The sequence below is a fragment of the Panthera tigris genome, chromosome A3 (genome assembly GCF_018350195.1).
Source record: "Panthera tigris isolate Pti1 chromosome A3, P.tigris_Pti1_mat1.1, whole genome shotgun sequence".
NCBI classification, from domain to species: Eukaryota; Metazoa; Chordata; class Mammalia; order Carnivora; family Felidae; genus Panthera; species Panthera tigris.
This window is the reverse complement of record NC_056662.1, coordinates 109,875,865-109,891,900: the sequence shown is the minus strand read 5'-3', so window position 1 is coordinate 109,891,900 and position 16,036 is coordinate 109,875,865. Positions and strand designations below refer to the sequence as shown.

The 16,036-nt window shown below is 44.6% G+C and overlaps 1 protein-coding gene across 2 annotated transcripts in view; it reads left to right on the top strand.

The window, feature by feature from the left end:
• CRIM1 (cysteine rich transmembrane BMP regulator 1) overlaps positions 1–16,036 on the top strand; it is a 188,606-nt gene that overhangs the window by 107,182 nt on the left and 65,388 nt on the right. For both annotated transcript variants that reach the window (XM_042982178.1, XM_042982177.1), the window contains exons 5-7: positions 1,709–1,830; positions 8,764–8,946; positions 11,618–11,815. In XM_042982178.1, coding sequence (XP_042838112.1) covers positions 1,709–1,830; positions 8,764–8,946; positions 11,618–11,815 — 503 coding nt within the window. The remainder of the gene's footprint in view (positions 1–1,708; positions 1,831–8,763; positions 8,947–11,617; positions 11,816–16,036) is intronic.

The window sequence follows — 16,036 nt, the reverse complement described above, 5'->3', positions numbered from 1 at the left end:
ATACGTCATCACTGTAGTATCACAGGGATATGATTATCTGCTTACAACTGTAGTAACAAGGCACACAGAAATCAAAGACTGTGGAATAACCTTTGCAGTTCAGCCCTGGAAGTTGATTGCCCTATAGGAATACAGATCCACCCACACCGAAGAGGCAAATGTTTATCTGAAACCATAAAGGAGAGATTCCATTGCAGCAAAACCTTAATTACCTAACCCCCTCTTCTCCCAGGTCCCCTGATATAACCGTCACCCCATATGGAAGAAGCCTGAAAGGGCCCACCTCCAGAGGGGTTGTTCACACCTTTCCAGTGGCTTTAATGGTCTTTGGTGCGAATTTTAATTTATATTTGTTTCCCTTTTAGTTCTGCAGTTGATTATAAATGTAACTAAACCTCTGGGCCTGATTATTGAGGTACTTGTGGACTATGAGCATACTGGAATTCGTTACAGGTCCAAAGAACAATAGGAGAACAAAACAATCGCTTAAGCAAGAAGGTGGGGGGAAAACAAAAACTGAAATTAACAAGTGTGTTAATCGCTCTTCCCTGCTGGGAGCGTCCCCCTCCCCTGATCCTGACCCCACACTGTACATAAGTACCCACATACTTCCTGTGAGGATGTCTCTTTTTAGGATGCCTTCCTTTTATTCCTATCAACCTGGGAACTTCCTTGGTCATCCTCTCTGCCCTCTGACCCCTCCTTTCATCCCCAGGGGAGCCCTGGGGGGGAGGGGGGTTGGTGGAGGGGAGCCGGAGGCTAGCTGTTCCTTCCTTTTATTCCATTTGTATTCTAAGGCCCTAGGCTGCTCATTCCCTGCCTAGTTCTTTGTAACAGGCTTCAGCAAGCAGTAGACTTTTTTTTCTCCTCTTATGCTCACCTCACACATATACCCACCTCTTACTTTTCTACTACGTTTAGACTGGTTTCACAGCAGAGTTGATCTTAAGTAAGGGTGAGAGCCAGCAGAGTGGGCTTGCAGTTCATTGAACACCTCATTCATGCATGTTGAGATAAATGGACCTGTTGTGGCTTAGAAGATCCCCCAAAATGAGGCTTTCAGCTTTCAAGTAACTGTCACAGGTCCACCTACTAAAGCTCATGCCCGTTGTAAAGAGCTCCTCAGTCTTCCATCAGCATCCGTTTCTCATGCTATGCATAATTACAAATGAATGTGGCTAAAGATGAGGGTACCCCGAGACCCAGTCACACTGACAAAAAGAGACTCAAGAGCTGCTAACTTAATAGCAGAAAGAAGGGTCAGAAAGATCTCTGAAAAACACCCAAAGGTCAACAGCAACAAAGCAGGAACACAGGGCCATTTACCATGGGAGCCCCCTTCTGTGTTGGCCCACGCGAGCATCACTGGTTTATGGAATAACACCATAATGTACACACATAAACACGGCCCTGCGTCATCAAGGAAATGCTTGTTATGCTCGTCTGGTTAAGTAAGAAATGACGTAATGCATTTTAGGAATATTTCTGTCAAAATGGTTACAGTTAAAAACACGGGTGTATTTTAAGGAGATGAGCCTCAGTTATTTGGAATGCAAATTATGTTAGCACCCGGTCCCCATCCCCCAGTGACCCCAGATAAGCAAGACAGTGTCGTTTGCCACAGCCACTGCCACTTTGTTTGTGGTCTCCCGACTTCTATGTTGTTGTTTATTCATGGGGTTTTCCTTCCCTTTTTCTTTGGTTTCAGATGCGAGTGTCTCTCTGGCTTATGTGGTTTCCCCGTGTGTGAGGTGGGATCCACCCCTCGCATAGTCTCTCGTGGAGATGGGACACCCGGAAAGTGCTGTGATGTCTTTGAATGTGTTAATGGTACGTGGGGGTGCAGGAGGAGGGAGGGTTCCATTGGCCGCTTCCGCCCTGTGGAAGGCGGGGCATGCATTCAGGGACTCCATGCCACTCACTCAGGAGGAAGGTCGGCTTGGGATCTCTCAGAGCAGCACAGGGAGTCAGGAGAAGGGGATCCTCATTCCGTCCATCAGAAAGAGAATTTTGAAAGTGGAAGCACAGATTGTCTGTAGCTGTCACATTCGGCTGTATTTCGGTAGTGCAGAAACGTGAGGAGCTCAGGAAAAGGATCGCGGAAGCTGTGACCACACTACCACTGCTGTCAGGAGCTAGTCTGTGTAACCGACGCCACAATGAAGCCACCACAACTTGACGCAGAAAAGGCATCGTTCCTCAAGTCGAGTATTTTCCTACGTAGAGAGCACGGCTTTGACCGGCGCTAGGTCATTCTTATTGGCCGCTTTTGATTCGAGCCTTATGGCCCTGAAAAAGGATTCTGCAGTCACAAGATTCCTTCAAATAGAATCCACTTCTCCTTTTCACCTTTCATGACAGGGCTTGGTGTTTGGTGACATGGTGTTTATTGAATTTAGATGCTAGAAAGGGAGGAGAACCTAAGACATGCCCTTCCCTCAGAATTTTTAGAAGGAAAACAAAGAATAAAAGTCAAGCAAGTGAAATGTCAGTCGTGCTAGCACTATTCAGTCAGTGCCTAGACACGAGGAAAATGAAGGCGCATGTGGACAAAAACAACAAAATCGCACTTGCAGAAACCCCCCTATTAACTGCTGCCTCTAAGAAGTCAGAGTTCAGAAGAATGTCTGCCCTCCCTCAAGCCTGCCCTTCCCCATATGAAAAGGTTGTATTAAAATTGAGTCCTTGCGTCCTTTGGTTTTCAGTCCAGTGGCCGCCTGTTGTTTTGTTTGTTTTGCTTTGAGTAGACACTTGGCGTCAGGCTTCGTGGTTGACAGAACGTGGACTGGAGCCGTACGACCTTGGTTTGAGAATTGGTTCCCCCAGTTACCAGCTGTGTAACTTTGGGCATCGCTTGGTCTCCCTGGGCCTCAGTTTCCACATCTGTCAAGTGGAGTGAATAACAGTCACTTAAATGAGGTTCCCCTTGTGAAGCACTTGCAATAAATAGTCTTTATTTTGCGTGTTACCTCCCGTTCACACCCACAGACCCGGGTCTGGACGTTCCAAGGGGATAGAGAAGGCGAGATGAGCTTCCTGGCTCACAGACCTCACGAATCCAAGCACAGGTGTAGAAAAAGCTCCATGTGGAGAAAGCAGCCTCTTCTCAGTGCTTCTCCTCACTTCTAGTCGTGTGTGTTAAACACCAGCAAACCGCAAAGCCTCTTCTCTGGTACTGCTACGTATCGTAGGGGACATTTTGCGAGTATTTAACTCTTCTGCCATTTGGCACAAATACTCCTCACCCTGGGCTCCTAGCATCTCAAATGTGCTTCCTTCTAGGACTCCTCACTCGGCCAGTCCTCTCATGTCTGTCTCTCATTCTCCAGCCTGAACCTGCAGAGGGTCTGTCCTTGTGTCTGTGGGTGTCCAGGTTGTCTTGGGGGAGTGAGCGAGCAGATTCGGGTCATATCAGTTCCCTCCAGAGGTGGCTGTTAAATACCAGCCCAGAGAGGGGTTCCTTTGTGGGGACCTCCATCTTTCACTGCCCTCCCTGGACGTTAATCTTAAGTCACTTGTCCCCTGGAAATACCATTTGCTGTCGTGTCCTCTGGGCGAGGAAGAGGAGTGCCTTTCTTCTTTCCTTGCATCTCAGTTGTAGAGATCCAGCGTCGTGTCTTTCTTATCAGGACATTAAGCTTCCATCTTACCCAGTGTGCTGTGACCAGACGGCTAATGGCCGCCCCCCACCTCAGCTGCCGCGGATGGATCTTTGGGGCCCGCTCTCGTTTATAGCCTCGCTGTTTGTAGAGCTGTCATTCCAGGAATAGGACTTGCCATCTGCCACGAGACAATGCAGAGATGACAAAACACGCTCAGTGTTTCAGGGGGTGACGCTTGCCTGCCACCACAAACCTGGGTGATCTCTGCTTTTTTGTTCATTGTCCTGTTATGGCGTTTCTATTACTGTCTTAGTTGTTCAGTTGTAGATGAGGCTAGAAACCTTAATGCTGGGAAGATTCATAAGCTTACACACTAACATTTAAAAGTCTGTATTTTACCTCTTTTAAGGTGTACATACATACATGCACACACGCAGATACGTGCATGTGTGTGTGTGTGTTTGGCCCCACCCCCAGCGCCCTGGGAAAATCTTACTGTTGTCATAAGGCCATCATTAGAGGATATCACATATCAAACACTCCTTGTCACCACTTAGAACAGCAGAGGTCTATTTATATTTATATAAAGCTTTGCTTATCCACAAAGGATTTCAGGCACCTTCATAGCAAGAACAAAAGCCATAACACGAAAATACTAATGAGAAAAGAGAGAACCATAAAGTTGTATGCAAATGCTGAAAGTGAAAACCGAAAAGAAGAAAGCACCCGCAGGTGTGCAGGCTGTAAGTGTCTGTCTGCATAATTGCCAGGGTTAAACATTAGCAAGGCTCCCAACTTCCTGGCCGTCAAAGTGGAAAAAAAGGAGATAGAGTTAGATACGCAGGTCTTATTTTCAGAGGAAAGAACCTACTGGAGGGGGCAACTCTCTTCTCACCTGGAAATTTGAAAGGCACTGGCTGATGCAGTAGGTCACGTCCTCAGTCCCGTTCACACCACCAATACAGACACGGGTTTCCTGCGACAGCTCTTCTCAACACAGAGCAAAAGCCACATATTCAAATGCAACTCAGCAAAAGCAGTTCTCAGAGATGAGTTCGGCACACAGCTGGAATCTAGATGTCTGGAGCATTGCCTCCCAGATTTTGAGAACCCCCCCCCAACAATGTAGGAATAGTTCTAGAAACCCCAGTTGAGGGGACAGTGGGTTGAATGTTACCTAACCCCACGTATGGAAATGGAGACAGCATGTCACCACTCAGTTTCCTAAGCTGCCATCTAGGTGATCCGTGTGTGTGTGTGTGTGTGTTTTAAGATTAAGTATTAAAGTGAAAACACAAGATGGAAAATATTCACAGAGAATTTGCAAACTCCTAAGTTTTGAAAACATCAGCCTGGATGAATAGATGGAGAGAACATTCTTCACAAACATTCTCTTTGATTCGGTTCGGTTCCGGTGGTGGGACTAGACAGTTGCAAACCAGATCGAGACAGTTTGTGACGCCTTCTCTGATGAGAGCCAAAAGTAAGACTTATGAGGTGTTAGGTGAACAAGAGCCCTGTTTAGAAACCAAAGGAACAGGTGGTATGATTGAGCTCCTTTGATGGAAACTTAGAAGTCATCAAGTTCATCACCTGGAACTATGACCCACAGCCAGGCCTGGAGTAATCTCAAGTCTCCTTCAAGAAGCAGCTCTGTGCCTGCTCGGGCCCACAGACAGAAGTTTTATCTTCAGTCAGCTGGAACTGAGCGGTGGCCTCTGCTTCTTTTTGATGAGTGCGTGTTCTCCATTTTGCTGTAATGCACTCCATCGTCTTACACGAGCACCCTCCCCCTCCCCACCTCATGCTTAGAGGAGTTTGGGTTTGAAATCTCAAGCATAGAATATGGAAGGTTGCTCAGATACATGATCAGTCGTATGTGCGTATCTGAATAAAATAGTATCTTGGTTTGAGTGTCATAGCCAGTAACTGCCTCTGCCAGCATCAGGCAGTAAACCGTAAAATTGACCAGTCGTGGGAGAGCCATCCCCAGAGTTGGCTTGCTTTTTGTGTAAAATTTGGGTCTAGAAAACTCAGACCTGCAGTCTTTTAGTTGAAAATGAATACACAACATCTATTGAGAACCCACTGTCTGTATAGCAGTAATGCTCAGTAATGTTTTTAGAGGTATAATATCTACTTCTACCGTAATTCAGAGAATAAGTATTTCACTTACTAGGCACTTATTGAGCACCCATTGTGTTCCTGGGGCCTTCTCAAGCTGCTCTTCCTTAAGAGTGATGATCCTACCTTTTGCACTCCCTTATGAGGGTGGTTCCCTTTTCCTTATCCTGCTCTGGCACATACACGTCTTCCCCCAATGGAAAAGGGTTTTCTCCCTTCAGTATTGTAGAACCCCATGTACCCTGTCTTTGTGGGCCATCAGTTTGCTGTTGACATATGGAGAGATTTTCAGATGTTTCCTGACGTGTGGTTGTCTCTCTTTTGGCTTCTGCGGTCCACCCACTGGCCTTCCTACACAGCTCACCGCCAGGGAAATGAGACCAGAGGCAAGATATTAGCCTTTTCCTACTGAGAGATTGAAGGGAAAAAGCAACAGAAGTGTATCTATTTGGACTTTTCTTCCACTTTCACATTTGATATAAAAGTTCTACATTTTAGTCTTCTCTTTCACTAAAATTATATACCTATCACCATCTGCCAATCACTGTAATTTGGCAGGCAGTAAAGGTTATTAACCAACTATCAGGTTTTGTTGGGGTTTTTTTTTTTTTTTCAGGAGTTCTGGACCATATTAAAGAGAAAAGAGAAGATTCCATAACTAAGAAATATAAAATTTAATTGGGCAGACATGAAACAACACACACACAAAAAATCACTGACAAGACACTTTTATGCATCTCTGCATTGAGAACTATAAATTCCATAGTAAATTATTTCTTTGTACTATTTTTCATTTCCACAACCACTTAAATTGTTCCTTACAGAGGTAGTGGTAATCTCCACACGCTTCTGAGGATCACATTTATATCCCCTACAGGTGAGGAAGTAATTGGTCACTGCTCTTCAAAGATCACTGCCATCCTTCTTATTTGTATTTTTTTCTGAAGAGCGTCTATAAATTTCTCTCAGCATCAAATAGGGATTTCATTATGGGGATTTCATTATGGGACGTGCGTGTGTGTGTGTGTGTGCGCGCGCGTGCGCGTGCGGCCGGGGGGGCTGGGGGTGGGGTGTTTATCCTAGAGAACTCATTATGTTTTCTAGGCTGTGTTTTGGGGGACTCCCCGTCTCTCTAGATCCCACCCCCCCTTGTTCTCTGTGCATTAGCTAGTGAACCCTAACTGCCAGATCCTTCATCAACCCCGTCCCCGCCCGCTTAAGCTTCTGCACACCCTACCAAAAATACTGGTTCATCTGGAGCGGCATTATTCATAACCAGACTCTTCCCTCCTCACTTACTTCAAATCTTGCACCAAGATTTGTAGCTTCACGCAGATGGTGGATTTGGCTGATTAATGTAACCAAGTAATTCATATTGATGGGTTTATACTTTTGTCCCTTCATTTTGAATGGGTGCTCAGCATTTTGTTACAGTATTTTACCTCACTGCACAGCATGCAAGTTTGATTTGCAAGAGCGCTCCCGTTTTCTACACTTTGGAACTTGTGGTCTCACTGCCCAGTTCCTTCTATTCCCTGCTCAGATTAGTATGTTGGCTGAAAGCATATAGAAGAATTCTGAGCTATAATGAGATGATACTTTGTAACACAATATTAGTTTTCTGGAAAAAGAAATCATATATACAGCCAGCAGTAGGGACTCGGTTCAGACCTGCACTTTTGCTGCCTGTGTAAACACAGATGCACAGCCGGCCTCACACCAGTCAAGTGACTTTAGGCAGGTCACCTAATCTCTTTAAGTTTCATTCTCCTAATCAAAGAAATGGATATTAGCACTTGCTCTGTCTTCTCCACTGCACTATTATAAACTCGAATGAGAAAGTCATTGTCCTTAGGTATAAACCAGGTGCAAATACATTCAAATTAAAATGCGGTGAAAGTCTCTTTAAAAGTTTCAAACATGCAAGGTGACATATCAAATGATGTTGGCTCAGAGGAGCCCATGAACGATGCTTGTATCATAATCTAGCTTTCCCCACCTTATTAAACAGGGTACTTCAGCCTAGGAGAACTTTCTTCAATTTGGGAATATTTTTATGTTGCCAGCTTCATTGAAACACATATCATGCAGTTTACCAAGTTACACAGTTCAGTGGTTTTTAGAATATTCACAGAGTTGTGGAATCATCACGATCAATTTTACTATACTCATTAGTCTCCCCCCCCCCCCCCGACCCCGCCAAACTTCCCAGCTCATTAGCAGTCACTCCCCATTTGCCCCCAGCACCCCCACACCTAGGCAACAACTAATCCAATTTTTGTCTCCATAGATGTCCCTATTATGGGCATTTCATATAAATAGAATCATATAATATATGGGGTTTTTTTTTAATGGCTTCCTTTAATTCGTGTAATTTTTTCAAGGTTCATTAATATTATAGCATGTATCAAAACTTCATACATTTTATGGCCAAGAAGTATTTCATTGTATGGATATACCACATTTTGTTTTCTCATAACATCAGTTCATAGACATTTAGGTTGTTTCCAAGAAAGGGAATGGTGTTTTGTTAAAGTCCAGGTACTATTAAAACTATGGATTATTAACCCAGATAGAAGAAATAATTTAGGAGCGAACACTGAAAGAACACAAGAACATCACCTCCAAAAGACCTTAAGTAAATTGTTTTTGAGGCAGAGCAGAGCCTAATGTGGAGGCAAGATCGTTTATTTGACGCAGAGAATTCTTTAGCAAAACACACATAATGTCTTTAAAGCACATATCAGATATGTGAGTTTCATGCTCAGATGGTTACCTTTGTTTGTTTGGAGTAGGGGTAAGTCGGTGTAGATTTTTGTTCAGGAGAATTTCAGTTCCTTGGGGCAGGAAGATAACTGACTTTGTTTAATTGTATTTTGCATTGCCTTACTGTTTTCATTGTACAAATTATATCAATTTGGTAAATTTCTATCAAATTCTAACGTTCTGTCAGAATTTTCTAGAGGCTGATTGAAGAACAAAAGGCACCACCCAGAAATGACTTTGAATATGCCTTGTTTGCTTTAACTCCTTTCAGAAACAAAGCCAGCCTGTGTCTTCAATAACGTGGAATATAATGACGGAGATATGTTTCGAATGGACAACTGTCGGTTCTGTCGATGCCAAGGGGGTGTTTCCATCTGCTTCACTGCCCAGTGTGGTGAGCTGAACTGCGAGAGGTACTATGTGCCCGAAGGAGAGTGCTGCCCAGTGTGTGAGGGTAAGAGAAAGTGCTCATTAAGGTTAATAAGCATATACATGGCTCAGACTTTTAATATCAAAATCAACACAATTCAGTCTCACCCAAAAATAGAAGAAAATTGAAGAAGTTCCCTTTTTGTGACATCATGGCCCATCTTTCAGGACTTTGATCATGTCAGGAGGAGTGCATGAGATGTCTCCCCAAGGGAAGTTATGCCCTGGGTGTAGAAAGTGGGCCACCTCTCTACACAGGTCGACATGAGATTTCCCGGAAGTGCTATCCATTCCCCCCCTCCCTTGATTCCAGAAGTTCCTCAGCAAGATCTGGGGACGTCAGAGTTCACCCCTTGCTTTCCTCAGATTATTCAGCTGGAATAAGCCAGCCCTGATCATTGACCATCTCAGCCAGTCAGCTCAGAGGGGAGCTTGCCCTGTCTCCTTTCCACACCCACAGCCCTGCAGGTCGGGTCAGGACTCTACTCCTTGAAAATGTGTATTTGGTGAGAGAGGGGTTGTGTGGCATGGTGGTGACACCAGCTGAAGCCCAGCCAAGTGTCAGGTATGGCCCTGGGCAGAAGGCTCTCAGGGTCTGCTTTCTCTGTATCCCTTCATCCCTCTAAGAAGTAATAGTTTCATGTTTCTCCAACAGGCTTTACTCTCCCACCTCTGCTATTTGTAAATAGTGAACATTTCAGAATAATGATTCTGAATATCCATTCACTATGGCCTGCACATTTTAAGGTTTAGGAAACTGAAGTTCAAAAAGGTAGAGTCATTTGTCTAAGTTTATGATACCCCCATACCTGATTGTGTCTCTGGTGTGAACACATCACTCTGGCCCAAGGTGACGTGGGCCTTCTTGTCTGGACTGACGGGGTCACAGACCCTCAGTCTGGAATCAGACGTTTCCGTCTTGCGTCTAAAGTCCACCCTGCCTTTGGGGTGCCTGGGTGGCTCAGTCGGTTGAGTGTCTGACTTCAGTTCGGGCATGATCTCATGGTTCATGAGTTCGAGCCCCACGTCGAGCTCTGTGCTGGCAGCTCAGAGCCTGGTGCCTGCTTCAGATTCTGTGTCTCCCTCTCTCCTGCCCCTCCCCCGCTGTGCACCCTATCTCTCTCTCTCTCAAAAATAAAAAATAAACGTTAAAAAAAAAAAACAACTTAAAGTCCACCCTGCCTTTATCTGTGCACAGGAAACAGAGGACAGAATGCCACGCCACATTCTGTACCTTTTTCTGTCTTCCTACGGTCCTGTTCAGTGTCTGAGCTATATTTACCACATAATATTGGAGATCTGAAAATGTTTAAAGTATACAAACTACATTCCTAACATTGAACAATTGTTTATACCAGGGAAATTCTTTCCCGTCTTAGCAATTATTTTAGCCGACATAAGAGAAAGGTGGTTCACTTTTTAGAAGTGTTGTTGTGGATTAATTTTTTTAAAAAGTCACGTCAAACTTTTAACCTTCCCAAATGATTTGTTCCCTAGCTGGCCCCAGTTTGTAATAGTTTCTCAAACTACATAGCAGTTGGTGGTGTAAAAACACAGATAGGAACCTCTGTGTAATAATCATAATGAGAGGTCTGGGCGCAGATCCGGTTATGTCTCACTTCCTGGAATTCAGATCCAGGCTCAGAGTAGAAATGAAGTATGCAGTGTAATATTTTTTATGAAGAAATTTATAAAGTCTTATCTAGCTCAGGTCTCTTGGCTGCTTCCCTTTCTGGCAGGCTGACTTTCTAAAGCTGTGACTGCATGATTTTAACTTTTGGCGTCTGACTTTCTTATAACGCCCTGTTACCTCTTTAGACTAAAGAGGACCAAACTCATGAGTGCCTGGCCTTTCCTCCCCACTCAGCAGCCCTTACTTTTTGAAGCCAGGTTTTACGTGTTTCTGAAAAAGAAGATTGAGTGGTTTATCTGGTTGCTCTCATTATGATAGTAGTTGGGGATTTTGTGTGCAGTGTTTATGTCCTGGTCAGTAACCTCAGAAAACATTTTTTAGTTTTTAACAGTAGCCTTGGCTACTTTTGTTCCCCATCCTCGGCTGCTGCTTGGCCACCCAGCTCACGGGGAGAAAAATAGCCTAAGTTCATAGCCTTTCCTCCAGGGCACAAACAGCCACCCACTGTATGTCTAAACCAGCCTCATCTCAAACAAGGCCACAGCAAATTCCTGCTGTCCTCCTCACTGTTGTCCACGTGGACCTCCAGGCACCCCGAGATAGACTTCAGTCCATCCTAGAAGTCACGGCATCACTCCGAGTTGGACAGGGGCATTATTCCCCCACTCTACAGGTGATGAAATTGAAGTATGATTAAACATTAAAGCTGACAACTCAGAAGACCTTGTCAGAGCCTAAAATGGACCTATGTTTTGCAGTCACCAACCCCCAGCTCTGCCCACCGAGTTTTGGAACTTTATGTAGTGGTAACACCTGCACGTTGGTTTTTACACCACAGATCCCCTGCCCTGTCTGCAGTGTCAGGATGGGTGGACATGAACTCAGTAGGACAGCTGCTTTTGCATGTCCCCCCTGGAGACCCCTTATGCAGCCCGAGCTTCTGCCGATCACAGCTGGAAAAGAACTGCTGATGACTAGCACCTGGGAAAAATGTCTCCAGGTGCAGGCAGGGATAAGATTTAGAATGCCCTCCATCTCACTCTGAGCTCACATTTTGATTTAGATCCAGTGTATCCTTTTAATAATCCTGCCGGCTGCTACGCCAGCGGTCAGATCCGCGCTCACGGAGACCGGTGGCGGGAAGACGACTGCACGTTCTGCCAGTGCATCAATGGGGAGCCCCACTGCGTGGCGACAGCCTGCGGGCAGAGCTGCATGAACCCCGTCAAAGTGCCCGGCGAGTGTTGCCCTGTGTGCGAAGGTAAGCCTTGTTGATTCTGCTGAGTCCCTGGCGGATGCCTCCAGTTGGGTCAGCTTCTGCCAGTATGTTCTTGTTTGTTTTTTATTTCCTCGGGCGTAATGTCTACTTCATGCTGTTACCAGTTGCAGATGAATTTTTTTTTTCCCCCCCTACGGGCCCAAACTAATCATTTGGGGGCAAGTGTTGCAAACTTGCAATGAGAATGGCCTGGTCTCTCTTTTTTTACTGCTGCAAATATGCTTATCTCAATTCTTTACAATATAAGAATATATACATTTCAGTTCAGTTCACTTCAAGCCTAATTAGCCATCCAAAGGTCAACGCAATAAAACAGAATGGGAGATAAGACCCGTGACTCAAGCATAGTGTGTTTGAGTTATGATGCTTCCTTGAGCCCAGGAGTCCTGATGGCTAGAAGGAAAGCCTGGAACCATCAAAGGCAACTTGCATTCCTCACTGCCTTCCTTCTGAGCATCCATTCTGCTTCTAGTATCCTGAGGCTTTGACTTTGGTCTTGGCTGCCTGCATTCACTCTTCCTGTTTAATGGAGAGGAGCCCGAGGCATTCTGGGACGGTCTTTCCCCAAACCCTATTCCAGTCCATTTCCCCCGTCCTGGGAAGGTTCTCTGCACCCTTAAGGTAGCTTTAATCCTCTGTCTGTGTCTGTTAGTACAGACAAGAGAGCAAATATTTATACTGACAGATCCAATAGAGAGAATCCATCATTAAGAAGCACATTTGCATAGTAAAATGAACTAAAGTGGATCATGTTGAAGATGGATCCTTCTAGAATTTTTTAAAACAGCTATTAAGGAACTGACAGGTCTTTTCAGAAATTCAGTTAAGTTGACTAAGTCCTGTATCAAGAAGTCTTTTGCTTCTACCCAGATTGTAAGAAACTCAGACTTCAGAGTTGGCCTGACCAGCTTTATTAACCTCTGAGGGCTTAGAATTATAAAGAACTTAAAAATCATACAAACATTTAAGGGGAGGACTCTGGGTCTATTGACATCACCAGTTCCCTCGCCATTATTCTGCTCAGAATGCAGCTGCCACACTCCAAAAGTTTATAGCTTCCAGATGACCAGTTTTGTGGAAATCACCCACCCCTCACACATACACTCCTCCCATCCCCTGAAGGCAGTGTTTCAGCACCGGAAAAAGGAGTGGACGGAAATACGTGTGATGGTATATGGTTTGGCTTTGTGAGAAAAGGCACCTGGCTGAAACAGAGGTGGGAAGATCTTTCCCTGAGAATTTGGGACAGTCCGCTGTTGACTTGAAATCCTTAAGTACATATATGTGCATTGTAACATTGAGAGAAATTTAAAGCCTAAATATATTAACAAACACTAATCCTTTAACTTTGTGAGTCCTGAATTATAAATTGAAAATAAGACTAAAAAGCTTCTTAAACAAACAACAACAAAAAAAATAGGGTCTTTCGTCTAAAAGGAAATGAAGGGAAGACAGACCCTTTTGCATTCATTAGCATACCTACCATAGTGACAGAGAAGGGAAACTGTTAGTGACTGGGAATATCTGTGTGTGTGTGAAAAGGACTGATTTATTTGTACAGCATGTAGATGTTTGGAGAGGGAATGAATGTTAGAGTTTGGTCTCACATCTCTGTGGAGGTGTGATCTAACCTTCCACTGTTTGAGAAAAGAGTGATAGTTTTGGTCAGCTGTTAATTCCAAAAAATTTACTAAGAACTTCTGATTGTCCAAATGCGGCACTGGACACAAAGATAAATGAGAGACAACTCCTCGTTAAGGTCAAAGAAAATATTTTAGACTGTTTTATACAAAACCAGGAGAAAAGGCATGCCCGTATTTAGGTACTGTGCGGTAAGTACCTGATGTCGTCTAATGCACACGCAACACTGTGCTGAAGGCCACATCATCCTGTTTTAAAGCTGCAGAAATTAAGGTTGAGTGAGATTTCGGTAATTCCCTCCAAGGTGAGTTGCCGTTATATAGCAGTGATGGGATACACAGCAGTCCTGTCAGATTCGGCTACGTTCCATCATTTTTCCCACGCCCCCAGATGTCGTCTGTTTACTCACACCCCTATTGCCACTTTTCTTATTCGTCTCTCTTCATCTCTGGCTCTTGGCCCGACGTCAGGGGGAGTGGGGTGACAGAGGAGGAGGTCATTTGTGGTTTGAAATCTACTCCGGGTGTTTCTGGACCTACCCACCTACCCCCCTCCTACCCCACCCTTTCCCACCTGCCCCCCTCCCCTGCCCTGGTTTGAGGAGCTCGGGCAGGGGTGGGGGGCAGGAGAAGGATGCCTTTGACAGTTACAACAGATTTCCTTCCCAAGTCTCATGTCCAGACAGTCTCCTTCCCAGAACTCAGCACCTTGATTTCAAGCTCTAAGCTTTGCTGCCCTCAATTCCTTGGTTTCTCCTTGCAGCACTTTTCTCTCTGCATCCAGCCTTCACCATGCTCCATTTTCTAGTCCTCAGAGAACTTGATTGGTTATGTTGAGTTTCTTGTTTTTAACTTAAGTAGTGAGTTTCATATAAGATTATGCTTGCTGTCCAGTAACTTTCCTTTTAAGGTGTAGTAGGAAGACAGACAGATTCTTTTTGTTATGGGATCAAAAAAGAGCATGCAACTTTAAGACTGAGTACCAGAAGGTTACATATTAATAATAATAAACTTATAAAACAATATAAGGCAAATGAAACTTATTGCTTAGTTTATAGGACCTGAGAAAGTCTCCGGAACTATTTGAAAACAATTTTTTTTCAGCAGCATATTTAAACAGAATTTCAAGTGATCTCAGAATAGCGAAAAGATTAGATGAAATAAGAAAAAGGGAAGGTGTTAATGTGTAATAATCAGCCACGATTACTTGGAGAAACCAGGAACACTGGTATTTATGCAGTTTGTACACAGTAAATTCCTCTGTGCACAATTGCATAACAAATGTTGGCCCTCACCCTATTAGCTACAGTCCCAGGGTACTCAGAGCCTGAAATTAGATGAAAGAGCCCACACAGAGATTGTGGTTTGAGATTCTTTCTAAATAGATTACTAGACTACCACATATGGTATTAGGTATTAGGTATTAGGACCTACAGCTGGGACAAACATTGTTGTGACTAGAGATCTGTACGTTCCAAGTGACAATGCCATGCGCTTTGTTACTCCTGGAGGACAGGGGAACTAGGGCCCTTCAAGACTAGGCTGTTACTTGATAGCTAACTCAATTCACAAGTACCTAAGTGCTTTTTAAATTGGCACTTAAGTACTCTCGTGATTGAGTCTTACCAAGTTATTGTCAACACCCAATTCAGGTATACAGATAAGCCATCCCATTGTGTGAGTCTGTAACTGACTGTATTCTCAGGTTTTGCTCTACTGGCTTTTCTCCCCCTTTCCTCTTATTCTTCAATCACATGATTTTAGTTTTCTCGCCCTTGTTAAAGAGCTAGGATAGAAGAGAATGGAATAGCGTACGACGTTTGCAATGCAATATAAGCGTACAGGTGGAAGATGTGTCCTTATCTCCTTAAACACTGAAAACAGAAAAGGTGGCAGAGTGAGGGCTTCCTCGGCATCTGGCACCGTTTGTGTCCTCTCATTTATAGCCCTTAATGACAGTGGCTAACATTTCTTGCACACCGACAAAGACAGCCTGTTTTTAGGGCATCAGCTCCTTTGATTCTCACAACTTCCCTCTGCTAGCCCCATCCTAATCATCACAGAACCCATAGTTAGAGGTCATGTGACTCGCCCAAGGTCGTAGAGCTCGAAACTGGCCGGCCAGTGTGTTCCCAGAGCCCTGGCTCTGGACCACTCAGGAGTGCTGCCTCTGAGACAGCACACGGCGCTCCAGGTCCACGAGTAGCCTGAAAGAGGCTACTCCCCAACGAGCCGAGAATTTATCATATTTTGTAAATCCAAAAGACAGCACCTGACACGTAAGTAGGTGCTCAGAAATTGTTAATGAATAAATGATGAGCGAGTGAGGCAGGGAGGGAGCAAGAGCCTGGAGTAGGAAATCAAGCAAACTCCTCTTACAGACCTCCTCCTGAGCTAAGGAAGGAGGAAGACTGTGGGCAGACCCTGGTAGAGGTTTCTGTAACCAGAGCCTCACATGCTGACCCTGAGCAGATGAAGAAAGAGCAATGTTAGAATGCTTATATTTGAGGGGCACCTGGGGGGCTCCGACTCTTGGCTCCAGCACAGGTGGTGATCTCATGGT